The sequence below is a fragment of the Salvelinus alpinus genome, chromosome 15 (assembly GCF_045679555.1).
Source record: "Salvelinus alpinus chromosome 15, SLU_Salpinus.1, whole genome shotgun sequence".
NCBI classification, from domain to species: domain Eukaryota; kingdom Metazoa; phylum Chordata; class Actinopteri; order Salmoniformes; family Salmonidae; genus Salvelinus; species Salvelinus alpinus.
In genome coordinates this window covers 30,338,136-30,364,596 of record NC_092100.1, presented here as the reverse complement: position 1 = coordinate 30,364,596, position 26,461 = coordinate 30,338,136, and the positions used below count along the sequence as shown (strand labels likewise).

Here is a 26,461-nt window from a genome sequence, read left to right as displayed (position 1 = left end):
AATAGTTTCCTGTTGCTCCAGAATTATTTTCCTGCTGTAGCAAACTGTCTCAAATTAAGATCCTACATCTGTAAGACAGGATATTTAGATGAGCTTCATGATTTACATACATTCACTGAAAACCTGCACTAACACAGTGAAAACAGTATTGTACTTTTCATATATCCTACTATTGTCCAGCTACTAGCCTAACCACCAATCGTGCAACATTATGGACTAAACGTTCTTATCCTGTTGCTGCAGGCTTATTTTGCTATGACAATACTGGTCAAATTAAGATTCTAAGGCCAGTGTGTTCCTTGCCATGTTTGGTCTCACAGACTACTCTGAAACTATACACAAGTATTTTCCATGGTCAGGGCAACCTGATAACTGAGAACCACTGGGAATGTGTCTGAGAATGATTATCACTGTTATATTTCCTTTCTATGCTGAACTATATACAGTATATATACCTTTTCTTTCTCTTTATCTGTTGTCTGAAATCCATTCTGTGCAAATGTTCCAATATTTTTCTTTCCTCTGTCTGTCCACAGGAGTATGCCATGGCCAGGTTTGATGCATACTTTGAGCAGAAGCGGAGCCTGGGTGTCTAAGTGAGGGACCACATATAGTAACAAGGAGGTGGCAGATAAATGGATTAATAGCGCTTTACCTGAAATGAATGCAGACAGGGTGTAGGACCATGCTTAATGGGGACCCCCTGCTTTGGGAATGACATGCTCACTACAGTTGTTATTGCATGGACCAAAGTGAAACCATGAATATCTGGTTTGGTGTTGAATTATGCCCCATGCGTTGCTGCTCAGTGTTTACACAATATTAAGCTCCTAATATTACACATGCTCAAGATGGTTCTTGGCTTGTCTTTTCAACAAAATATCAGAAAGATTAAGACGGGAGAAAAATCTTCATTCTGAAAGGAGGTCTGAGTTACATCTCTGGGAAGTCTATTACTGTTTGGAAATGTACTGGGATAGTGGAAAAGAAAGGAAGTCTCAATGACCCTTGCTAATTGAAAAGCCAGTAATCTGTGACCCAACCGTGATAAGCCAAATGGCCATGTTGACTCAGTGTCTCAACTTCAATTGATTATGTTTGGTTCTTTGCATCCATGCTCAGTTTTCCTCCATTCTTTATCAACTGAAATTCCTCTAAAATGACTTGTATATGGAAATATCTAGAACCGCCAATGAGATGGGAGCATCTCTGGCCAACAGCATTTTTTCCCACCTGCAGTACTGTGAATATAATGTGCAAAATGTGACCTGAAACACAGTAGTAATGGTAACCTCACAACTCTACTCTGTACTTACTCTTACTTTACACAGTCCCCGAAATGGTTTCAGCTCTGAATATGTCATTGAACCAGTAATGATATTTAAACAGATATATTCATAATGAACACATTGGATAATACATTGGTAAGGAAATAGCAAGCAGCAAAGCTATTAGCTTTAACTTAAACAGACATACAAAATATATGCTTATTGTGTTATTCAGCTGGGTTAAGCAGTTGTAGATGAAGTTGTGAGAAGAACTGTTAGCAAGGTGTTACAAAAATCCTCATGTAGAGGTTTTGAATGTTTATATTGATATCTTTAGAATATGTTTGGGGACTGGAAATATTTACTTGACTTTTTTCCAATTCATAACCGAACTGTGATAATTATTGATGTTTTATATATGAATTTGTATTCTGTATTTCATCATTATATTTGTTTTATGTAAAAATGTTTATTTAATCTTGTTACAATGTTATTGAGACAGTTATGAGCCTTCACTTTGAAATGTCATTGTTATGTACAATGTCAGTGTCACTTTTTTTCGTTCACCAGAAACTTCTTTCCAATGCTTGGACGCAATTAGCCTAGGGACGAGGTTAGTGGCACTTTCCTGACCCAGTTTATTTTTTAAGATACACTTTTTCAATTTTTTTCCTCAAATGGAATAAGTATTTTTCATAATAAGAAAGTTGTCTCTTTCCTATGAAATATGTCTCACTCCTGTTTTCTCCACACCTCCTACAGTATTGTGTGACCAACTACATTCCATTCTCATGTATACGTGTATATTTGTATATACCTTACACCTCTCTTTCATGCTATATTATTAGTTTGAGACAAAATAAGAATTGATCCAACTGTTTTCAAATGTAATTGACAGTGTCACATTCAAATTTCTGAGTACATCCTTGGTGTATTTCATGTCTTGCCATCCAATACAGTGATCAAATAAAATGTACATGTAATTGATTATCAAACATGGTAAGAAGGAGCTCCTCTACATTACACTGAATATTGTTGATAATGTATATTGTATACTTATGGATAGTTGAATTGAGTGTCCAAATTTGTTTATGCTGTGAAAGGATCCCAACTACTCTATTTTGTGCAAACATTTAGCCTTGCTTAGCTATACAGCTATGCAAATACTCTAAAAGAAGAAAAGATGTACTGTATAAAATAGTAAGGGTTAAGTGCTTTGTAAATGTACCACTATTGCAAGTGCATACATTTACTGTACCTTCTACTGCATTGTATAAATACTACAGCAAAGAGAAAATGTGTAGTCTTGCATTTGTGAGTGTCTCACTATGGATTCAATGAAAATATTTTTAAACATATTATTGAAAACATGAAGCAGTAAACTATTTCAGTGCACACACCTGATTCGAGAAATAATATTAGTCTGTGTGACTGCTCTTACAAAAATACATGTCACATTTGCAGTTTCACATATGAAAATCACATTTTCAAGCAGTTTTCACATGTTGAACTTAAATTTCACATTTAAAACCATATTTTCACATGTATTACTTTGAGTTCACATGTTAACACCAACTATTCACATGTGAGGATAACAACATGTTTTCACCTAAAATGTGAATTGCAGTTTCACGTGAAAATCAAATGTTGTACATGTGGAATTGCAAGTTCACGTGAAAATCAAATTTGCAGATTCACATGCAAGAAAATGCCATATGTGAAAATCTCATTTTCATATGTGAAATTGCAGATTCACATTTGGGGTTAAAATATGTTATTCTCCTCACATGTGAAAAGATGGTGTTAACATGTCACAGTAGCAATGTTTCCACCGGTGGAATTCCACCAGGGTGACCACATCTAAAAAGCCCAAATGCGTGACAAGGGAACGATTTTGCGGGACATTTACGGAACAGTGGACAGAATAAAGTGTTACCATACACTTTCTGGGGGCAGGTTAATGCAGGCAGATATAAAGCAGGCAGACAGGCATCGAGGCATTCAGTTACTGTTTGATTGAACATTAGAATGGGCAAACGACTGACCTAATCGACTTTGAGCGAAGTATGATCATTGGTGCCAGGCGCGGCGGTTACAGTATCTCAGAAACGGACGTCCTCCTGGGCTTTTCATGCATGACAGTGTCAAGGGTTTACCGATGGCACTTATGGCACTTTTCCCATGGCACTTATCATAAAAGTAGGGGTGTTAACCCCGGTGTCCTGGCTAAATTCCCAATCTGGCCCTCATTCCATCATGGCCAACTAATCATCCCCAGCTTCCTATTGGCTAGTTCATCCCCCTTCCTCTCCCCTCTAACTAATCCCCAGGTCATTGCTCTAAATGAGAATGTGTTCTCAGTCAACTTACCTGGTAAAATAAGTGTTAAATATATATATATTTTTAAATGGTGTGAAAAGCAAAAAACATCCAGTCAGCGGCAGTCCTGTGGGCGAAAACAGCTTGTTGAGGAGAGAGGTCAAAGGAGAATGTCAAGAATGGTGCAAGCTAACAGGCAGGCCACAAACAGGAAAATAATGATGCAGTACAACAGTGGTGTGCAGAACGGCATCTCGGAACACACAACTTGTTGCTCCTTTTCATGGATGGGCTATTGCAGCAGACGACCACACCAGCTAAAAACAGGAGAAGTGACTCCAGTGGGCACTCGATCACCAACACTGGACAATTGAGGAGTGGAAAAACATTGCCTGATCCGACTAATCCCGGTTCCTGTTACGTCATGCTGATGGCATATTATCAATGCATTGTCACTTTACCTCTACCTACATCTACAAATGACTTCGACTAACATGTACCCACGCACATTGACTCGGTACCGGTACCCCCTGTATTTAGCCTCATTATTATTGTTATTGTGTTACATTTTTGTTTTGTTTTTTTACTTTAGTTTATTTAGTAAATATTTTCTTAAAACTGCAAAACATTGTTGGTTAAAACATTAAAACATTGTTGGTTAATGGCTTGTAAGTAAGCATTTCACAGTAAGGTCTACACGTGTTGTATTTGGCACATGTGACAAATAACATTTGTCAATGGCTCCATCCTGCCTGTTGTCAACGGTACAGGCTGGTGGCGATGGTGTAATGGTGTGGGGAATGTTTTCCTGAAACACGTTAGGTCCCTTGATACCAATTGAGCAGCGTTTCCATGCCCCCGACGAATTCAGGCTGTTCTGAAGGCAAAGGGGGGTCTGACCAGGTACAAGATGAGTGTACCTAATAAACTGGCCACTGGATGTAGTTCTGCTGTATGAAGGTCACTGTCTGTTAAAGGGGCAATCCTTAGTTGCTACATCTATTTTTGGACTTATAAATAATGACATGTACCCATTGATTCTTGAAGAATATAACCTATAAATCTCTTATGAGCTTAGTTCAACTGTTGTGCCCCATCAGAACCAAACATATAAGCTTGTTTTACTCCAATGTTTGCAAAAGTAAATGTAAACAAACACTGTATAGCCTAAAAACATTGTTAAAACTATCATTTTGATAGCATGGATGGGCAGTCCTTGCAACCATAGCATAGTCTATGGATTTGAGAGTGTTTGCATTTCTCGAGCTCCATCCCTCAGCTTTTTACCAAAACTGTGGTTCGGAGACACTTTGTTAATGTTTCAATGAAGGATTGCCGCTTTAAACACCTTTATTAGAGTAATAGTGTTATTATATGGTGCAGTCCTCTTGTGAATGAGTTACTTTCGTGCCATTCATTAATATCAAGCAAAACTTCTGAATTCAATAAAAAGATTCTTAGTCTTGCAAACAAAATTAATGATATTGAAAGCAATAAATAAACCCAAAAGTACTGAGAGCAAAACAAAATATTGGCAAGAAATCATTTTGAAATGCAAGAACAAATTCATGTAAACAGATGCAAAACAATATATATTTTTTAAAATATTTTTATGATAACATCATTTAATATTCTCCCCTCACCCTTACAAAAAGCACAATAATAATCTAGGGAAAAAATAAAACAATTTTTTTTCACAAGATTTTTGTTATGTGTTTTATTTTGTAAGGGTGAGGGAGAAAATATATTAACTGTGACATTGTACAGTACACAGGTAACATGAGAAATATTGTAGTTCCTATCAAAAATGTTTTCATGTGTTGTGTGTAGCTAGCACTATGATAGTCAATTACTGGACATGATGTATGTAAATAAGCAGACAAAGTGCTGCATCAATGATAAGTGTATAAAATATTAGAGGTTAATTGGATGACTGGATAGTATGACTCAGAATGAGCTGACAGACTTGGCATCATCCACATGCTGTCGTTCCTCTAAACTTTGCCTTCCTTTTTACAAAGCAGCTGTACCTTCACTTCCAATAACTTATCTTTTATCTTGTTGCTGTCATCAGTTTATGGCATATGCCACATTGTCCTCTGTGATTATGTAACTACTATGTTTTTTTGTGGTGATGTCACCATCTCCTCTCCCTTTCTCTGGCTCCTTTGCACATTGATCTCTGAGGTGGCAAATTGGGTTAAAAGTATTATATTCTCCAGTACACAAAGGTCTCACTGTTCTCATGAGAGTGATAAAGACCTTGATCTACATTCAACCAGTTCAAACACGACAAAGGAAACAGATCTCACAGAGCTGCCAGAATGTTGGTGGGACAAAGGCTCTAATCTACACCTGCCAGATTTAACAAACGTTTGCATCAGGTGGCCCCGGGTATTTTAAAAGACAACCCCTGCCGGTTGACCTCAGCCAAAATGTCAGCACAGAGTACTGACCACTCCCAGGCAGACACCATCTGATTTGACCTTGTCTTTTCTTGTTGACCCCATCATGGTGTGGCCAATGGCCACATGCAGGGATGAGCACAGACAATCACATTCCTCAGCTAAAAGCATGCTTGTGTTATCATTTAAATTGGTGTAGTTTCACGATCGACATAGGGTCTCAAGAAACTTCAAAGAAAGGCAGAGCCTACTGTAAGTGTAAACAGATGAAGATGAATACTCCTGCCCCTGGGATATGAATAAAAATATCTCTATGAATACATTCTTACTTTAATATATACTTCATAAAGTTTATCTGAGCATGTTGTCAATGCATTTCAATGTTGTAGATCTGATGCTCTTCAAATGCCTTTTTCTTTGTCTTTTCTGCCAGACTAATTGGACAACTGGAAGTTATTCTATAAACAGCAGGAGGGATGTCTGACGGGAATTCTGACAGGCTGCTGTGCTGGGCTGGGCTGGGCTGATTGGTAACAGGTGGAGCTGATTAGGTCATTAAGGTGACAAGTTGCACATGGGTTTGGGATCAACTAGGAGATAAAAGTTCCTGGTGCCCAGTCCTGCCTCTCTTTCACTCTCTCCACAAGCACCATTTTGTTTTGTGACCTGGTTGATTATGTTTTTTGATTAGGTGCACCCTTTAACATTGACACACATTTTACCTTCATCCATGCATCTCCATTACACCCCTCACATGCCTACTTTCACACTTCACAGGTTTGTTTTCCTTTGTAGTTTTATACTTTGTTATTTAAATATTTGTGTTACTCCTTAACTGCCAATGTGTGGACTCCTTTCCTTGTCGCCATCTAAGAGCCAGGTTGACAAATGGAGGCTCGTCCGGGATCTTCTTAAGCTATTTTGATGTTATCCCATGTATGTATGGTAATTGGTGACTCTTTGGTGTGTATTATGGTTTGCTTAGTTCTGGTATTGTCCCAGAAGCCTGTATGGCTATTTGGCCATTTGTATGCGCTATTGTATATTGGGACTTACATGTTGACCTTTTTGCAGTTGTGTTTAATCACACCAATTGTTTTATAGATTGCCTTCTAAGGTATTAGTTTGATGACTTGTTTATTTAATACACGTTTTTATTTGGTGCATCAGTGGTAAGAAGACCATGAAGTCTCTTCCTGTACTGTCATTAGACATTTTTCTGTTCCCTGTTGGGTCATTGGATTGTGGAGGTGAGTTGTCTTTGCAATGTATGACAGTGAAGTTGAGGCAGCCATAAGTCATTGCCCAGAGCTTTGGTCTTTCCCCCTGTTAGGTATAGCAGTGTATTCCCACTGGGAGCACGTTGTGCGTCATTTGTTGTTTTTGTGTGATGATCGTGGCCAGAGCAGTTGTCTCCGGAGCACATCTGCGGCTCAAGGTTACCAGCGAGCTGGTTCCTCCTTTGTGCCAGCATGTGCTAGTGCAACAATACCCGCCACAATGCCACCGACAACTAGGGTTAAGTTTAACAATAGGATTTGGGGGAACTTAAGTAATACACCTGTTTTTGCACTGTTAAGTCAGCTATGTACTTCTGTAGTTTGTGCTCATTAGGGCAGTTAAAAGTTTGGGCTACTACTCTGTTCAGTTGGTAGTAGCATTATGGCGTCTATTGAGGATTTTGTCCGTGCTCCTTCTGAAGAGTTACTTATGCAGTTTACAAAGGAAAAGCTTTTGAAGTTGAGTGAGTATTGTCATGCTGAGATTAGTGACAAACATCTCTAGGATACAGTGAAGTATCCTTGAGATACAGTGAAGGATACAGTGAAGGCAGAATTGAGTGAACCTAGTCCAGCTGTATTGTATGTACCAATTGTGTCTAGTACTGGTTTGAGCAGAAAAATGAGTTTTATTGCAGCTAAATCATGACAAAAATCTGGAAAGGTTGAAACAGCAAAAATGACTTGATTTGGGAAGGTTGTAGCGGGATTGGAACAAGCTAAACTGTTGCAACATCAGCGGTTAGAACTTGTCAGAAGGCAAGCTTTCAGGTAAATTTTATTTTGAGAATGTCTACTCAAGCTCCCCAATGGGATGTTCTTCCCTTGGTCATTCTCAGCCTTTTGATGTTGCTGGTAATCTCCTGTTTCCTAAATTTACTGAAAAGGATCAGGATCTATTTTTTTAATCTTAATTGAAAGTGTAGCAGACCGTACTTTGACGCTACAGTGTGTTTTGACCAGTAGGGCTCAGGAGGCTTACTCATCTTAGTGCTACAGATGGTGACGATTATGTGAAGGTTAAAGCTGCTGTCCTGCATGCTTACGAGTTGATCCCTGAAGCATATCGACAGCGTTTCAGAACGTTGAAGAATGGTGAAAAACATTCCCATGTTGAGTTTTCACAGGATTTGTTAACTCAATTCAATTGTTAGTGTACTGCGTCAAGTCACTAGTTTTGAAGATTTGTGCAACCTGGTTGTCCTTTAACAATTTAAAGAATCTCTCATATTGTCTTGCTACCTATATAAATGAACATAAAGTAAGGACTGCATCTGAAGCTGCTGTTTTGGCAGATGAGTACATGCTGACCCACAAAGACAGTTTTGGAGGGTCCCGTATGTGAGATTGGGGGCAGAGGAGCAGTTCAAGTGGATTTCAGTCAGCAAATTCCTTTGGTTCTGGTAATGACGCATTTCCATCTAGATCCGAATGTGGTACATGTGGACAGAATGATGTAAGTGAAATCTGTAATTATTGTCAAGGTAAAGGCCTCTGGAAGAATGAATGTCTTGTCCTTGGTAAAAAGGACAGCAGCTTGGCCAGCACACATTTAAAACCTGTTAGCAGTGCCTGTTCCTCATGTCAATCCTGTTTGCGCAAGCTCAAAAATTGTCCAAACCTTTTTGTACTGGTTATTCGCCGTTGGTCACAGACGGTTATGTTTCACTATTGAAGTAATGTGCCAGTAAAGATTCTGTGAGACACTGGTGCCTCTGAATTGTTTGTTTTGGAGTCTGTTCTGCCTTTTTCTCTGGAGACAAATACAGTAACCAGTGTCCTTATTCAAGGGCTAGGTTTGAACACATTGTCTGTACCCTTGCACAAAGTTGAACTTCTATGGTTTCCCTTGGGGTGCGTCCCTTTCTGCCCGTTGACGGTGTTCATGTGATTTTGGGTAAAAACGTAGCCGGCAGTCGTGTCTGGCGTGATATATCTCCTCTGGTGGTTTCTCATACCCCATCCCATGTAGGGATTATCGATGAAAACGTACAGAGATTCCCGGAGGTGTTCTCTGCATGTGCTGTGACTCGTGGTATGAGCCGTGCTGACACTACGGTCAAAACTGAACTTACACAACACATAGCCGAACAGTTTGATAATCCATTAAATATTTACCTTTGCCTATTTCCTGTAGCGATCTTGTGATGGAGCAGTCCTCTGATCCTACCTTAAAGGTTTATTTGAGCAAGTACTTCCGGTTGCGGTAAGGAGTGCTGTACTATATTCAAGGTCAGTTGGTGAGGAAATGGATGCCTCACAGCAAAAGTTGTTCAGATTGTGGTTCCTTCTAAGCTTTGAGAACTAGTTTTGAAAACATCTCATGACATTTCTGGTCACCTGGGGTTAGTAAAACCTATGTTCGAATTTTGCGTCATTTTCATTGGCATCGTTTAAAGACTTCTCCGCTCACATCAAAACATGCCATGTTTCTCAGCTGACTGGGAAGCCTAATCGAATGATAAGGCCAGTCCTCCTACAACCTGCTCCTGTTACAGGCCAGTCACTTGAGCATTTGATTATTGATTGTGTTGGACCCTTACCCCGTTCTAAAGCTGGTAGCACCTACCTGTTAACTGATGTCAGGCTACGATATATCCTGCAGCCTATCCACTTCGCAACATTATCACAGTCTTGTGGAGGCTTTGTCACAGTTAATCAACATTTTTGGAATACCTAAGATTCAGAGCGATCAGGGTTCCAACTTCTCACATATTTGCACCAGTCTTGCTACAATTGCTTATAAACATAATCAGGCCAATGCTTATGCGCAGAGTCAAGTGGCCCTTGAGCCGTTTCATCAGACTTCGAAGTCACTGTTACGTTCTAATTCAGTGCAGTACACATGTGACTGGGAAGAGAGGTTACACTGGTTGCTACTCTCTGTTAAAGAACTATCACAAAGCACTGGGTTCAGTCCTAATGACCTTGTTTTTGGTCATGCTGTGTGGTCCCCTTACTGTATTAGAGGATTGGAAGGTGGTTGGGCCTCCCCCAAATTTGTCATTTTTGTGTTTTCTGACACAGGTTGTATGTATCTTGTGAAATGGCAGCCCATTTCATCCTCTCAGGTGAGGATGAAAAGTTTGTTTGACCGGCGAGCTGAGCCGTGACAAATTTGTCCAGGGGACCAGGTTCTGGCCCTGCTGCCCATTGTCACTTCTCCTTTTCAGGCCAAATTCAGCAGCCCATACACTGTGGTTCGCCAATTGTCCGATCTAACTGATTGCTACCCCTGAGCGCAGGAAGGTGAATCATCTCTGCCATGTCAATTTGTTAAAGCCCTATTATGCTTGTTTGTCTTCTGAATTGGCTAAATCAGAACTGTGCTAAAACTGATGTGGTTAGTCCTGTTCTTTTGGTGGAATCTGTTGATCTGAGGTCAGCCACTCCACCTTAACATAGTGGCAGTGTGAAGAGGGGGTGCCAGGCCCTGATGGTATTTTGTGTTGTAAGTTGATGGATCACCTGTCTAATTGTCAAGCAGAGTTAACTGATTTTCAGTCTGTTTGCTGACACACCTTCTCGTATACGTTTGGCATGGCATGATATTGATATTGGGGATGCTGTCCCCATTAAACAATGTTTTTATCGTGTGTCATTGGAGACCCTACGTCACCTGGACTCGGATGAAGTACATACCTGTTAATGATATCGCTGTACCATTCTCCAGGTGGGCCTCCCCGTGTTTCTTGGTGAACAAGCCAGATGGTTCTCTTAGATTTTGCACTGACTACCGGAAGGTTAATAGTGTGACAAACTGACTGTTACCCACTCCCATGGATGGAAGATTGTGTTGACCAGGTTGGTACTGTCCGGTTTGTCAGGAAGTTTGATTTACTGAATGGTTACTGGCAGATGCCTTTGTCATCAAGAGCATGTGAAATATTTGCTTTTATTACTCCATGTCTTTTCTCCTATACTGTCATGAGTTTTGGCCTACGCAACGCTCCTGCTATGTTTCAGCGTCTTATGAATAGGGTGATCTCTGGCCTTGAAGGCTGTGCTGTTTATCTAGATGTGGTTGTTTAGTGACCTTTTGGGATCGACATCTGGTGCAGATACGGACTCTGATTGTTTGGCTGAGGCCTGTCTCACTGAACTTAACCAAATGTGAGTTTGCCCAGGAAACCGCGACCTACCTCGGCAGGGTCGTGTTCTCCTGGTGCGTGCTAAACTGGCCACAATCTGTTTCCACCACCAAGAAGGAGCTGCGACGCTTCCTAGGTATGGTTGGGTATTATCGGGGGTTTGCGTTATCTTCTCCACGGTTGTAGCACCCCTGACTGATCTGTTGAAGAGGGCTGATTTCATCTGGACTTCCTGCTGTCAGTGCTTGAGAAAATGTGAAACTGCTTCTTAGCTCTGACCCTGTTGGCTGCCCCATGATTGGAACAGCCTTTCCACTTATATGTGGAGGCAGGTGCTGTGTCGCTTCAAGCAGGTGTTGAACATCCTGTTAGAATAATTCAACTGATAAACTTTCAGGAGAAATAGCTGTGGTGGAGGCCCTTGCCGTAATCTGGCCATTGCAGTATTTTGAGGTATATGTGGGTTCAGGTCTGGTCCCTATTGTGGTTTACACTGACCACAACCTTTTTCCTCACACCATGCTTTCCCCAAATCGCAGGATTATGCACTGGTGTTTGTTCCTGCAGGCGTTCCATTTGGATGTAAAAGTTGTGGATGTGCTTTCCCATGCACCGATTTAATAGATCTTCGGATGCCTTTGTTGTGTGTTTTCGGTTGGTGGTCTGTACAGGGTTTATCTTGTCCTTCCTGTTGCTCTGGCTTCTGCTCTCCTGTCTCTCGGTCTCCATTTCTTTCTCTTAAATTGTTGCTTCCAGGTACCGTGGTTGGATGGGGTCATGGGCATCCGGTGGGCCTCTTACCTTTTATGGTTTGTAAAGAATTGTCTGAACCTTTATTAGTTATAGTTTTTAATCAGTTGTATTTGTGTTTTTTTTTTTCGGGTCCTTGTTAGTCCCTGATGTTTATGGGAGGGGGGTGTTATGCCCCCCTCACTCTCCCTGCCTCGTTTGTGTTTTCATTTGCAGATTAGGGACAGGTGGTGCTGATTAAGTTGAGGCAACAAGTTGCACATGAGTTTGGGATCAACTAGGAGAAAAGTTCCTGGTGCCCAGTCCTGGCTCTCTCCACAAGCACTATTTTGTTTTTATCTGGTTGATTATGTTTTTTGATTAGGTGCACCCTTTAACACTGACACACATTTTACCTTCATCCATGCTTCTCCATTACACCCCTCACATGCCTACTTTCACACTTCACAGGTTTGTTTGCCTTTGTAGTTTTATACTTTGTTATTTAAATATTTGTGTTACTCCTTAACTGCCTACGTGGACTCCCTCGCTTGTCACCATCTAAGAGCCAGGTTGTGACAACTGCAGGGAGAGTGGGAGACATAGTAGTGAGCCAAAGACAGCTTTTATTGTGGGTGAGGTGGGTCTTTGGCTTGTCTCTAACACTGACTCAAAGATGCAAATGTGTGTGAATTGTAATTCAACTGGGAGGAAAAACAAGAGCAGACAGGACAACAGTGAGAATGAGGACTGACGTGTAGTCCTCACAGGAACTTGAGGTCTGTCTGTCAGGGGCTTGGAAACTTCTAGACTTTACCCAAGGGAAGAATGTGGGAGATGGAGTGTGGAATTTTGTCAAAGGAGGGGCTGACGAGTAAGAGACCTCTCTGCTTTGTTAGGATTTCCTGTGCTGTGAGGTCAGATGCCCGCAACACGAACTTCACACAACTTCAATGGTGCCACACTCGATGTCACTATTTGAGTAATTGTCTTTTCTTCTGACAAAGAAGAAATGCTCATATCCCACCTGTTGTGTCATGTTTGTTAGTTTCAGAAATAAAATAAAATAACTAAGAATGGATGATCCTACATGGTAAATTCAAACAGCTTAGCTCTGAAACAACAAAAAAAGAAACTTCCACAACCTTTTCCTATGTAACCCAACATTCTACTCTATTGACTTCATCAGAGCCAATTGAGTGGGAATATATTTTCTATTTAACTAGGCAAGTCAATTAAGAAAAAATCCTATAATGACGGCCAGTTGTGCGCCGCCCTATGGGACTCCGAATCACGACCGGATGTGATACAGCTTGGAATATGTATAGGAAGCGTAAACCTCATGGAATTTACTTTTTTCTCTTAGGCAGATTGGCTGCATGTCACTTATGTAATGGTCTACAGTAAAGTGTGCTGACTGCTCACCCATTAGTGATGCCTGACCTACAGTATATCCTGAAAGTCCTGTATACAGTATCAAGTTCTGCTGTGGCTTGCAGCAAATAAAACTGTTCGGTTTCTAACCAGGACATCCCATACTCGCATTTCAAAGCCAAGCTCTAAAATACACATCTTTGACTGATACAACTTCAAATTACACCCCCTGTTATGACCTTTATTTAGAATAGTATGTATGGTTTTTTTCTACACAGTTTACGTTTCTATAAATGAGAGATGACGCCACAGGTGAAGAAGTTCTCAGCTGTATTCACTGTGTGGGAGATCCCAGGAGGTTTAGGAGAGCGGTAAACCACGGTGGCTAAATGTTTACGTCTAATTTCACACTGGGCAATAAATGAAATGGCAGAGGAGCTAATGACTGACGTAACTGTACTATTTTGATACCGATATTTTGGAACTGCACCTTACTACAGTCTGAATCAATCGAACGTGATGAGAGCAACTTTTCATTGTTCAAACAGAAGGGAACTATGAAATTGAAAGCTGCAGGACCACTTAGAGTATTATGGCTGTGTTCATAGTGTGTAAGCCCCTTGGTAGACTGGACAGAATTTCCCCTCCCTAACAGCTGTACGACATTGAGTGGACAGTAATTGCAGGCAGACTGCAGCCCCTCTAAAGGCATGGCAGTAAGCCCCTTTCATAGTTCCAACAGAAGGGAACTATGAAATTGAAAGCTGCATGACCACTTAAAGAGCATTATGGCTGTGTTCATACTGTGCATTCACTGTGTAAACCCCTCAGTAGACTGGACAGAATCTCCCCTCTCTAACAGCTGTACAACATGAAGAGTGTGGACAGTAATTGCAGGCAGACTGCCACCGCTCTAAAGGCATGGCAGTAAGCCCCTTACATCTCAAGGTCTCTGGGTTTATTTTCTCATGCCTCTGTTCACGGACAGACAAATTAGGAGATAGTGGGCAGGGGGGTATGAGCCAGCTAACAGCACATTGCCCTGGAGAAGGGGTTAGCACTGCCTGGGAATGGCCTTGAAAGGGTGAGATGCAAGCTGGCTACTAATCTCACATCAGCAGCTCACAGTGTTGAGAGAAGTTTTGTGGTGTTTCATTTTGTGATTGGGGATGCACATGTTTTGGAGTTGCAGTCTGAACTCAAAGAACTCTCTTCTGTTCGGATTGTTCTTCTTCGCTTTTCATTCTCTAGTCTTGAGTAAGGTTGGGGTTTGACTCAGCTGACACATTTCAGTTTTTCCTCAGATGATTGTTGCAGGACAGCCACATCAAGGACAAACACTGCATGATAGACTATTTGATGACTGATCTCGCAAAGCCAGACATGTCTATGAATATTGCATATCCTCAGACTACTGTCATAACTGTATAGTCTGGCATGGGAGTCTTGTTGACAGTTATGTCTATCATTATAGACAAATGTATGGACAGAACTGATTAGATAATAAATAATGTATCATGATGTACAGTAGCTGCTAAACTGGGGAAAGTACAGTAATAGAACCATTGAGCTACAGTATATATGAATGATTATAAACTGGGTGGTTTGAGCCCTGAATGCTGATTGGCTGAAAGCCGTGGTATATCAGACCGTATACTACAGGTATGACAAAACAATCTCTTTACTGCTTTAATTACGTTGGTATCCAGTTCATAATAGCAATAAGGCACTTTGTGGTATATGGCCAATATACTACGGCTAATGACTGTAACTCTGCGTTGCGTCGTGCAAAAGAACAGCCCCTTGTCTTGTGACACGAGGCTTGTGTGGCCTTTATGCCGCATCCTAAACAACTGGGAACTCGGAAATCACCCATTTCGGTATTCCTAGTCGTGATGTATTGTTGTCTCTACCTTCTTGCCCTTTGTGCTGTTGTCTGTGCCCAATGTTTTTACCATGTTTTGTGCTGCTACCATGTGTTGCTACCATGCTGTGTTGTCAGGTGTTGCTGCCTTGCTATGTTGTCTTGGGTCTCTCTTTATATAGTGTTGTCTCTCTTGTCATGATGTGTGTTTTGTCCTATATTTATGTTATTTATTTGTTATTTTTTAATCCCAGTCCCCGTCCCCGCAGGAGGTCTTTTGCCTTTTGGTAGGCCGTCATTGTAAATAAGAATTTGTTCTTAACTGACTTGCCTAGTTAAATAAAAATAAATACATTTAAAAAATATATATATACTCGGGCCAATTTCTAGAGCTCCGACTTGCTGATCTGAAAATCACTGACGTCAGAATTTGAGTTTTTTTTCTCCGAGTTCCAAGTTGTCTTGAAAGCAGCATTACCAATAAGTAGTCATGGGTCGAACAAATGGCTCTTTTTGAATGGTATAAGAGCCGTTCAGTTGGCTCCCTAAATGGCACACTGCTACCCCTGCTCGTAGAGCTTAAAATAACGTTTTTCTGCAGATAAGTTACAAAATGATTAAATAGTGGGGACAGCGCGTCAATCTGGTCGACGGGCATTCCGAGACTTTTTGGACTTTTTGGACACCGAAAATAGTCGGAAAGCTCATCACTACTAACAAGTTACAGCAGAGCACCCTCATGTGGTCAACAAAGGTACACGCTAGACCAGAATGAACATACCTAAACTGCTTGTGGGAGTCCAACTTCAGCGCTGAGACTATAAATATGTGTGTGTTTTAACTAAACATAGATATCTTCAAGGTTCTAGTGATGCTGACATGCAACAATTACCATAAGTTAAGAATCTTTGTGCTCTTCATTAATGTGGAATTGGTCCCCCCCTTTGCTGCTATAACAGCCTCCACTCTTCTGGGAAGGCTTTCCACCAGATGCGGGGACTTGCTTCTATTCAGCCACAAGAGCATTAGTGAGGTCGGGCACTGATGTTGGGTGATTAGGCCTGTATTCCAATTCATCCCAAAGGTATTTGATTTGGTTGAGGTTAGGGCTCTGTGCAGGCCAGTCAAGTTCTTCCACACCGATCTCGACAAACCATTTCTATATGGACCTCGCTTTGTGCACGGGGGCATTGTCATGCTGAAACAAGGAAGGGCCTTCCCCAAACTGTTGCCACAAAGTTGGAAGGACAGAATCATCTAGAATTTCTTTGCATGCTGTAGTGGTAATGTTTCCCTTCAATGGAACTAAGGGGCCTAGCCCGAACCATGAAAAACAGCCCTAGACCATTATTACTACTCCACCAAACTTTATAGTTGGCACTATGCATTGGGGTAGGTAGTGTGCTCCTGGCATCCGCCAAACCTAAATTAATCCGTCGGACTGCCAGATGGTGAAGTGTGATTAATCACTCGAGAACATGGTTCCAATGCTCCTGAGTCCAAAGGCGACGAGCTTTACATCCCTCCAGCCGACGCTTGGCATAGCACATGGTTATCTTAGGCTTGTGTGCGGCTGCTCGGCCATGGAAACCCATTTCATGAAGCTCCCGACGAACAGTTCTTGTGTTGAAGTTGCTTCCAGAGGCAGTTTGGAACTCGGTAGTGAGTGTTGCAACCGAGGAGAGACGATTTTTACTCACTAAGCGCATCAGCACTCGGTGGTCCCATTCTGTGAGCTTGTGTGTCCTACTGCTTTGCGGCTGAGCCGTTGTTTCTCCCAGATGTTTCCTCTTCACAATAACAGCACCTGCAGTTGACCGGGGCAGCTCTAGCAGGGCAGAAATTTGATTAAATGACTTGTTGGAAAGGTGCCATCCTATAACAGTGCCACACTGAAGCCACTGAGCAGTAAGGCCATTATACAGTCAATGTTTGTCTATGGAGATTGCATGGGTGTGTGCTCAATTTTATACACCTGTCATGAACGGGTCTGGCTGAAATAGCCGAAACCACTAATTTGAAGGGGTGTCCACATACTTTTGTATATATAGTGTTTAATATTCACAGGTGATCAGGCACTGCTCATATCAGGTGAGCAGCTGGAACTTATGATTTATCCACATAATTTCAGTATAGTATAATAGTAAAGCATAGTCTATACTTCACAGAGAGGTGATATCAATTTTGAGAAATAGCTTGAAAAACGAAATATTAGTAAACCTGGTCCTCCACACATTTCCATTTTTTATTTTACCTTTATTTTACCAGTTCGGTCTCATTGAGATGACCAAACTCTTTTACAAGAGAGACATGGCCAAAATAGCAGCACACAAAGTTGCAGACACGTTTACAACGTAAAACACGAACTACAGTTTAAAAAACACCAATTTACACACTGAACAGCAAGATGATTTGGGAAAGTGTGGTGCAACTAGGAGTCAAAATATTGACAGCCCCCCACTTTCCATAATTTCCCATTATAGTGTTAACCTAGCTTTGAACTAATATAAAGGGACAAGCTCCTTTAATTTGGAACTGGAATGTTTTTCTCCGTACGGGCCTTAGGCACAATCACCAAAACACAGTCAAGTGAGCACAGGCGATAGTTTTCATTTGTTTGTTGGACAGAAATGGGAGCTGTTTCAATATGGCCTTATAAATAAATAAATTACCAATGATGTAATCTCCGAAAGAGCTAATGAAGGCCAGCCCACTCTCATATAGAGGATACAGTGATGTGTGAGAGCTTTGGAGTCAGTAATAAACCTCAGCGCCCCATTGTACACAGTGTCCAGCATACATAATGACTCCACAGGGGCATACATGTACAAGATATCACCATAATCAATTACAGGGACAAAAGTATCAGAAACAAGCCTCTTTCGCACTTCAAAATAAAAACATGACTTATTATGAAAATAAAAACTAAATTTGAGCCTAAGCTTTTTCACAAGACCTTCGACTTGGGGTTTAAAGGTGAGACACTCATCTATCAAGAAACCAAGTTCTTGTAAGTTGCCACTCTTTCTATTTGCTTGTCCTGCATAGTGACTATACATGGAAGAGTATGAGGTTTCATCTTAGATTTTGTGAAAACCATCAACTGTACATTACAAGAACATAGTCAAAGTAGGGGGCCTGGCTGACCTCAGATCAACAACGGATGCCACTTTGCTATTGGCTGACAAATTGATCGCATCATCAAACACCAGTGTTCCTCCTCTGACCTCTTACCCTTTCCAAAGGTGACCTGGCCAACCAGGCGTTTGGATGACTTCCTGGCTGCATGGATCTCGTACACAGAGACCACAATGCAGCACGCCCTGATCTGTGGGCCTGGCAAGGTGAACATCATGACTTCGTTGAAGACGGTCACTTCACACAGGGTCTTAGCAGTGGACTTCTGGTGCCGCAGCTTGAACTGGTTGCAGAGGACACTGATCCTGGCATACAACCGAACTAGAGAAATGAAACTAACTGTTTTAAACAATCCTACCTGTATCTACAACGCAACAGTATGCAACGTCTGCTCAGTAATGAGTTTATCACACCAGAAAAGTGCCATTTACCTTTGTCTTTTTTACTTTGCTGAGGCAGTGCCCTGATCTTCAGCAGACCCACCTCCAGTCTCTGGAGGGTGTGGAGGTACTTTAGAGAGAGAAGCACCTCTCCAACCATGTCCTGGAAATTGTAAAACTGTATTACTAAAGTCACAGTACACAGACAGGTTTGATATAATTTGGACATACACTCCCCTGTGTATTTATTCGGACAGTGAAGCTAAAAGTTAGAATTTGGCTCTATACTCAAGCATTTTGGATTTGAGATCAAATGTTTTATATTTTTTATTTATTCAACCTTTATTTAACTAGGCAAGTCATGAGGTGACAGTACAGAATGTCACATTTAATTTGAGAGTTTCTGTATACATATCAGTTGTACCGTTTAGAAATGAAAGCACTTTATGTATCTAGTCCCCCCATCTGAAGGTGTCATAAGTATTTGGAACAATTCACTTACAGTGTATTCAATTTAGTCAAAGTTTAGTATTTGGTCCCAAATTCCTAGCACACAATGACTACATCACACGTGTGACTCTACAAACTTGTTAGATGCATTTGCAGTTTTTTTGTTGTTTGTGTTTCGGATTATGTTTTGCCCAATATAAATGAATGCTAAATAATTTATTGCATCATTTTGGAGTCACTTTTATTGTAAATAAGAATATAATACACTGCCGGTCAAAAGTTTTAGAACACCTACTCATTCAAGGGTTTTTCTTTATTTTTACTATTTTCTACATTGTAGAATAACTATGAAATAACACATATGGAATCATGTGGTAACCAAAAAAGTGTTAAACAAATCAAAATATATTTTAGATTTTAGATTCTTCAAAGTAGCCACCCTTTGCCTTGATGACAGCTTGCACTCTTACCAGTCAAAAGTTTGGACACACCTACTCATTCAAGGGTTTTTCTTTATTTTTACTATTTTCTACATTATAGAATAATAGTGAAGACATCAAAACTATGAAATAACACATATGGAATCATGTAGTAACCCAAAAAGTGTTCAACAAAAATACATGTTGATTTGTTTAACACTTATCTGGTTACTACATGATTACATATGTATTATTTCATAGTTTTGATGTCTTCACTATTATTCTACAATGTAGAAAATAATAAAACAAATTAAGAAAAACCCTTGAATGAGTAGGTGTGTCCAAACCTTTGAATGGTACTGTGTATGTAGCAGAAAAGCTGTAAAAAAATAAAAAAAAAGATAAGTGTCCTCCAAAGAGTGGATGTGTTAAAAAAATAACAAATATATATAACACACTATAAGTGAATTTGTCCAAATACTTCAAATTGGGGGACTAGACACAAAGTGCTTTCATTTCTAAACGGTAAAACGTATGTATGAAAATACCTTCAAATAGAAGATGACATTCTGAGCTGTCGCCTCATGTAAAACATTTGATCTCAAATCCAAAATGCTGGAGTATAAAGCCAAAATCAATGTTTTAGCTTCACTGTCCAAATAAATACGTAGCGGAGTGTAGGTCCAGATAGAGTGTATCATCCACCTTTTGTGGTGTCTGTAGATCCTCCAGTACTTCAAGAGGGTATGAGATTTTCATATCACACAGAGAAACTCTGACCTCTCCCAAGAACCCATGCCTGGAGAACTTATCAAAGTCTCTGACCTGCAGAAAATAGGAAAATATTTTGGTTATCTGATTCAATTATCTAATCAATGTAACACTACGTTATGTACCTCAAACCTGACGGTGGTGTGAGGGACATCCTCCTCCTCCATAGAGCAGGAGAACTGGTCCCCAAACGTAGGGCTGCTGCTGTCCTTCACCATACGGGACTGCCATTCATATAGCACACACTGCAGTGAAGGAGAGGACTGCTCCTCCTTATCATGCCTGGCCCATAGCAGCCGAACCCTCACAAAGGGGTCCACACTGCGGCTGAAGTCCCTGACCGGCAGGCCCCGGGCCTCCAGGACGGTGACCACCAGTCTGGACTGCAGCTGGTCATAGTAGAGGGAGAAGCGCAGGGAGCCCTTCACCTCCTCCACCAGCTGGTTCCCCAGGCCGGGCAGCTCCACATGGCTGCCCATGGACAGGCAACGGCTCAACCTCCGTGCCTCTTCATGGAGCTTCTCTACCTGGGGAACAGATATGGTCATACTGTCTATTTCAGTGCGTTCTCTAAACCACAGCTCACTGACATAAGCCCTCTGTTTGATTTATGTGCATTCAAGAACAGCACGACTGCAAAGATACACACAGAATGTTAGCTATTCATCATAGTAGAAGCTTGTTGCTCCATATTTCAGTGTAGACATAAGACAAAATGGGAGAGCGTTCCTTGCAAGTAACCAAAGGAATTAATAGTTACAAGTAATAGACTGCTTTAACCTTAAAATTAGGCCTCTGGGTTTCCGTGTAGAGATCTCCTGTCTTTGCTGGCTTGCCATCAGATGAAAGTAAGTCATCCACTGCATTGAATAGAGAATTAAAGCAGCATAACAACTTGTCTCCTGTTCATGAGCCAAAGTCTTATCCCAAAGATATAAGAATTTGCAGTAAAGAATGTTCAGTACTTTAATTATTATTCCATCCAGTTCTACTGTACATTGGTGCTTGACCCATATATGGTTTGACCAACAACCAACTGATAACTTAGATTCATTTTAGTTAACTTACCAGGTTCCTTTGAAGCCTGTGAGCAGTAGCGGTATAATTGCCACACCAGAATGCCCATAGCAATCAGGAAGAGGGTTACAGAGATTCCCAGGATACAGTACTTGACCTCTTCATTGAAGGGCATGCGTAGGTCCCCAATAGACAGGTCTACAGTGGGAAGGAAACTCATGTCTCTCTGCCATCTAAAACCCTGCAGAGCAGGATGCCATATCATTTCAGCACTTGTAATGTTCTATTCAAATCATATATTTACCCTGGTGTCCTACAGTATATGCAAAATTAGTGCAATTCTCAATGGTCAAACAACATTCATGAGATCCAGTAACAAACTTTAGACCAGTCTCCTCTATGGAATGTGACTTGAATATTTTCATGTTCGACCCATCATAGGTTCATATTATTAATGCACATTTACATTTTAGAGATACATTTTTTTTGTTAGTGTTGCTGTATAACAACTCTGTCATAACAAGGAAATTATATCAGATAAGTAAACTAAAGATATCTATCATATCATCTGGCTCCCCAATAACATGTTACAGTATTACACATAACATACAAGCACTGTATATATCAATAAAGTCACCCTATATCCTTAATCACTCTATTCTGTCCATTCATTTAGAATTGGCAGATACAAATATACAGTGACACTGGCAAACATCATCTGATAGAGCTACAGTTATGGTAAAAGACTAAACACAATGTGATATGTGTGAAGTAATAAGACTTAATACCTTATGACATCATCTGTCTGTCCCTCTCCATTCACTGTCACCTGTGTTTACATTACCATACATTCATCCTCTGGCAAAATGACTTACTGATCCTATCAGTACCTGCCTATTCACCACCTGGTTTAACAGGTCTGATTAGTTTCTAAGGAAGTTTCAAGACTGCCTCGTCTTATTGTACTTTCTCCACAAGCAGCCTTGACATTTGTAGATAGACGGTTTCACATTACTCTCTGACTCATTGTTCCACCAGCACTATTTGCAAAGCCACTGCTAGATAAGGTTTATCACATGCAGTACCCAAATAGCTGCCAGATGAATGATAAGATAGTGCAAATAAAATAAAACAGGCTTGAATTATTTCAGCATTCACCTAATAGTGTTTGGATAACTAAAGAGCAAACAAAAGCATTCTTAACATATGGATGAAAAAGTGTTTTTATCATATCCACTTCCTTGTTCCTCATTTTCTAAACACTTTTGTGCACAACTTGTATTTCAGATTTATCTAACATCAGAAAAACTCCCACTATGCGTCATATGGGATAACACATGGGATATTATGTTATTTTTATTTCTATATAATGACATAAAGAAGAACCGGATCATTCACTGCTCAGAAATAAAATATTATAATTGAATATCCTCTTAGTTTGTGGATTACAAAGAAGTCACATGGGAAGTTACTTATCCAAAGCTTTATCTTTTGTTTTATATGTAATGTAAGTGCCTTAATGTGTTTGGACCCCAGGAAGAGGGATCCATAATAAATACAAATACAAATAAGAACAGCTTTCTCAAAGAAAAACAGAATGTCAACTATTTTATTACTTGCCACTTCAACCTGTTGCACATAGGCCTATAGTACAATTAACTTGTCTATTTTTAATAACATAGGTTAGGCATACAGTATCAGTGTTACAGCAAATTAAGCTTATATACTGAACAAAAACACAGACTGTAAAGTGTTGGTCCCATGTTTCATGAGCTGAAATAAAAGATCCCAGAAATGTTCCATATGCAAAAAAGCTTATTTCGATCAAATTTTGTGCACAAATTTGTTTACATTCCTGTTAGTGATCATTTCTCCTTTGCCAAGATAATCCATCCACCTGACAGTGGCATATCAAGAAACTGATTAAACAGCATGATCATTACACAGGTGCACCTTGTGCGGGGGACAATAAAATGCCACTCTAAAATGTGCAGTTTTGTCACACAACACAATGCCACAGATATCTCAAGTTTTGAGGGAGCGTGCAATTGGCATGATGACTGCAGAAATGTCCACCAGAGCTGAATGTTGAATGTTCATTTCTCTACCATAAGCCACCTCCAAGGTTGTTTCAGAGAATTTGTCAGTACGTTCAACAAGCCTCAGAACTGTAGAACATGTGTAACCACGCCAGTCCAGGACCTCCACATCCGGCTTCTTCACTCGTGGGATCATCTGCGATCAGCCACCTTGACACCTGATGGGTTTGCACAACCAAAGAATTTCTGCACAAACTGTCAGAAACCCCCTCAGGGAAGCACATCTGCGTGCTCGTCGTCCTCACCAGGGTCTTGACCTGACTGCAGTTCAGCATCATAACTGACTTCAGTGGGCAAATGCTCACCTTGGATGGCCACTGGCACGCTGGAGAAGTGTGCTCTTCACGGATGAAATCCCGGTTTCAACTGTACTGGGCAGATGGCGTCGTGTGGGCAAGCGGTTTGCTGATGTCAACGCTGTGAATATAGTGCCCCATGGTGGAGGTGGGCTTGTGGTATGGGCAGGCATAAGCTACAGACAATGAACACAATTGCATTTTATCAATGGCAATTTGAATGCACAGGGACACAGTGACGAGATCCTGAGGCCCATTGTTATGCCATTCATCCGCCGCCATCATCTCATGTTTCAGCATGATAATGCACGGCCCCATGTCACAAGGATCTGTACACAATTCCTGGAAGCTGTATATGTCCCAGTTCTTCCATGGCCTGCATACTCACCAGACATGTCACCCACTGAGCATGTTTGGGATGCTCTGGATCAATGTGTACGACAACGTGTTCCAGTTCCCGCCAATATCCAACAACTTTGCACAGCCATTGAAGAGGAATGGGACAACATTCCACAGACCATAATCAAGAGCCTGATCAACTCTATGCGAAGGAGATGTGTCACGCTGCATGATACTGACAGGTTTTCTGATCCACGCCCCTACCTTTTTTTTCAACCTGATCTCAGAGCATTTTGTATTATTCTGTATGTAAATCCAAAACACTCCATTTAGTATATGTTTAGTTTCATATGGTATGTATTAATTTGTGGATGTCCATAACCCATTTCATATTATATGTTACGAATTATAATTCGTATGAAATGTTACATATTTACAAAATGTACAATATGTTACGAATTTGCAAACGTATGATATTGTAATTACCTGACTAGATCATAAAGGAGCAATTGTCCAGACAGAGGCTTGAGTTTACGAATTGACGGTTTATTAACCCAACTTTACACAGGCTACTGTTTGGCCGTAGCCCACGCCAAATAAATGAAAGATAACAACAAGCCAACAGTGACCTTCTCTTGTGAAGGCCAGACATAAGAGAGAGAACAAAGGCTAAACCTGGTCTTAACTTCCAATGCTCCATCCCCCTGCCCAACCCCCCTCCACGCCACTCCACCAACCGCCAGGATGCCCGGCATCAGAACATTCCAGGCATTCACGTGATTGGCAGATAGCAGGTTGATTTGGCATGTCGGACCCCGCGAACACTGGGCACTGGTAAGTACAACACAACCACCTACTAGCCTAACACATAACACACAGCTGTCTGTGCGGGTCGCTACAATATGTTAAGAATTCTAGCTAGGTGGCTAACGTTAGCGAGCTAGCTAGGGGTTAGGGTTACGTTTAAGAGTTAGGTTAAAAGGTTAAGGTTACAGTAAGGTGAAGGGTTAGCTAAAATAGTTGAGGTTAGGGGAAGGGTTAGCTAACATGCCAAGTAGTTGCAAACAAGCAAAAAAGTAGTAAGTAGTTCAAAATTAGCTAATTAGCTAAAATTGTCCATGATGAGATTCAAACTCGCAACCTTTGGGTTGCTAGACGTTCACGTTATACACCCAACCATCCACCATAATTTCCATACTAAACATAAGATTTACATACAGAATATGAAATGCTCTGAGACCAGTTTTTTTGGGGGTATCTGTGACCAACAAATCTATATCTGTATACCCAGTCATGTGGAATCCATTAATTGGGGCCTAATGAATTTATTTCAATTGACTGATTTACTTATATGAACTGTAACTCAGTCAAATCGTGGACATTTTTGCATGTTGCGTTTATATTTGTGGTCAGTGTAGAACATTACATGATGCAATTGTAGTGTAAAACTGCTATCTAGGTAGTATATTCAACATTGCATAGTCAAAGCATAACCATCAACTTTATAAAATCGTCCATGGTGATTTTCCAAATCATCTGGGTAGTTCCTTCCCGGTATAGTGTAGAAATGAACCAGACATCCACCAATTACTGACAACACAGGTGATTTGCATTATTGTTATTTCTAGCATAATGGTGGAACATGTTTCATATAGAAGTTAGCATATTTCTCCTGTTTTCTTCTCCACCTTCTTGCATTAAATCAAGCTAAGGAGGAAATCAACGCCTTTGCAGCCTGAATGGAGAATGTGTCATGTATGAACTGGTCCACAGGAAGTGTAGAAGTGTTTATAATGAGCTGCATGCATTCGCCATCTTCCGGCCTTTGGGCTAGGTTTCTGGCAATAATCTTACCCGGAGCAGAGCTCACATCGCCAGAATTCCACTATTTGCAGACCGAGGCCTCGCCTGGGTCCTGTCACCTTTAACGTTCGTCCCCAAAAATTAAGCGTAACTCACGGTTATTATGAAAAGCCATTAGATATTTTGGCAGGACTGTATGCACTGTAGTGACTACTGACTCTACAGTACACAACGATTTACTTCAGTGGTTTAGCCTAGTCACCTAATTAAAGGAAGAGGGCGCAATAACCAGTAGGCCAACATAGATAGTAGGCCAACATAGCACATAATGGAAAATAAAATGTAGCCTAAAGTGTGTAATCCTTTAGCAAAAAAAGTATTAGGCCTTATCCTTTACCTTCTGCCTGCCCGACTATGGT

At 40.8% G+C, this 26,461-nt stretch overlaps 2 protein-coding genes across 7 annotated transcripts in view; one reads left to right on the top strand and one right to left on the bottom strand.

Moving 5' to 3' along the window:
- Positions 1–2,565, top strand: part of LOC139539907 (choline kinase alpha-like) — a 32,790-nt gene extending 30,225 nt beyond the window's left edge. For both annotated transcript variants that reach the window (XM_071343294.1, XM_071343293.1), the window contains one exon: positions 537–2,565. In XM_071343294.1, the coding sequence (XP_071199395.1) occupies positions 537–596 (60 nt within the window). In that variant the 3' untranslated portion in view covers positions 597–2,565. The remainder of the gene's footprint in view (positions 1–536) is intronic.
- A 14,989-nt stretch (positions 2,566–17,554) lies between these two features.
- LOC139539906 (synaptotagmin 1-like) lies at positions 17,555–26,325 on the bottom strand. Of its 5 annotated transcripts, none has more exons than XM_071343289.1 (7): positions 24,726–26,325; positions 21,557–21,746; positions 21,269–21,348; positions 20,614–21,015; positions 20,423–20,542; positions 18,900–19,011; positions 17,555–18,789 (listed from the first exon to the last, which is right to left on the bottom strand). In XM_071343289.1, the coding sequence occupies exons 2-7, from the start codon at positions 21,723–21,725 to the stop codon at positions 18,479–18,481; spliced, it is 1,194 nt and encodes a 397-aa protein (XP_071199390.1). In that variant the 5' UTR covers positions 21,726–21,746; positions 24,726–26,325; the 3' UTR covers positions 17,555–18,478. The 5 variants fall into 5 exon arrangements, with proteins under 5 accessions (XP_071199390.1, XP_071199393.1, XP_071199389.1 ...); XM_071343292.1 differs by having other exon boundaries at positions 21,557–21,703; XM_071343288.1 differs by lacking the exon at positions 24,726–26,325 and adding an exon at positions 22,294–22,856.
- Positions 26,326–26,461: the final 136 nt, after the last annotated feature.

Bases quoted from the DNA above. Each gene is read 5' to 3' on its own strand.
- LOC139539906 (XM_071343289.1), bottom strand. From the start codon at position 21,725: ATGAGTTTCCTTCCCACTGTAGACCTGTCTATTGGGGACCTACGCATG. The intron at 21,349-21,556 runs GTAAGTTAACTA...TATTCAATGCAG, and splicing joins ACAGGCTTCAAAGGAACCTG to TGGATGACTTACTTTCATCT. The intron at 19,012-20,422 runs GTGGATGATACA...TACAATTTCCAG, and splicing joins ATCTACAGACACCACAAAAG to GACATGGTTGGAGAGGTGCT.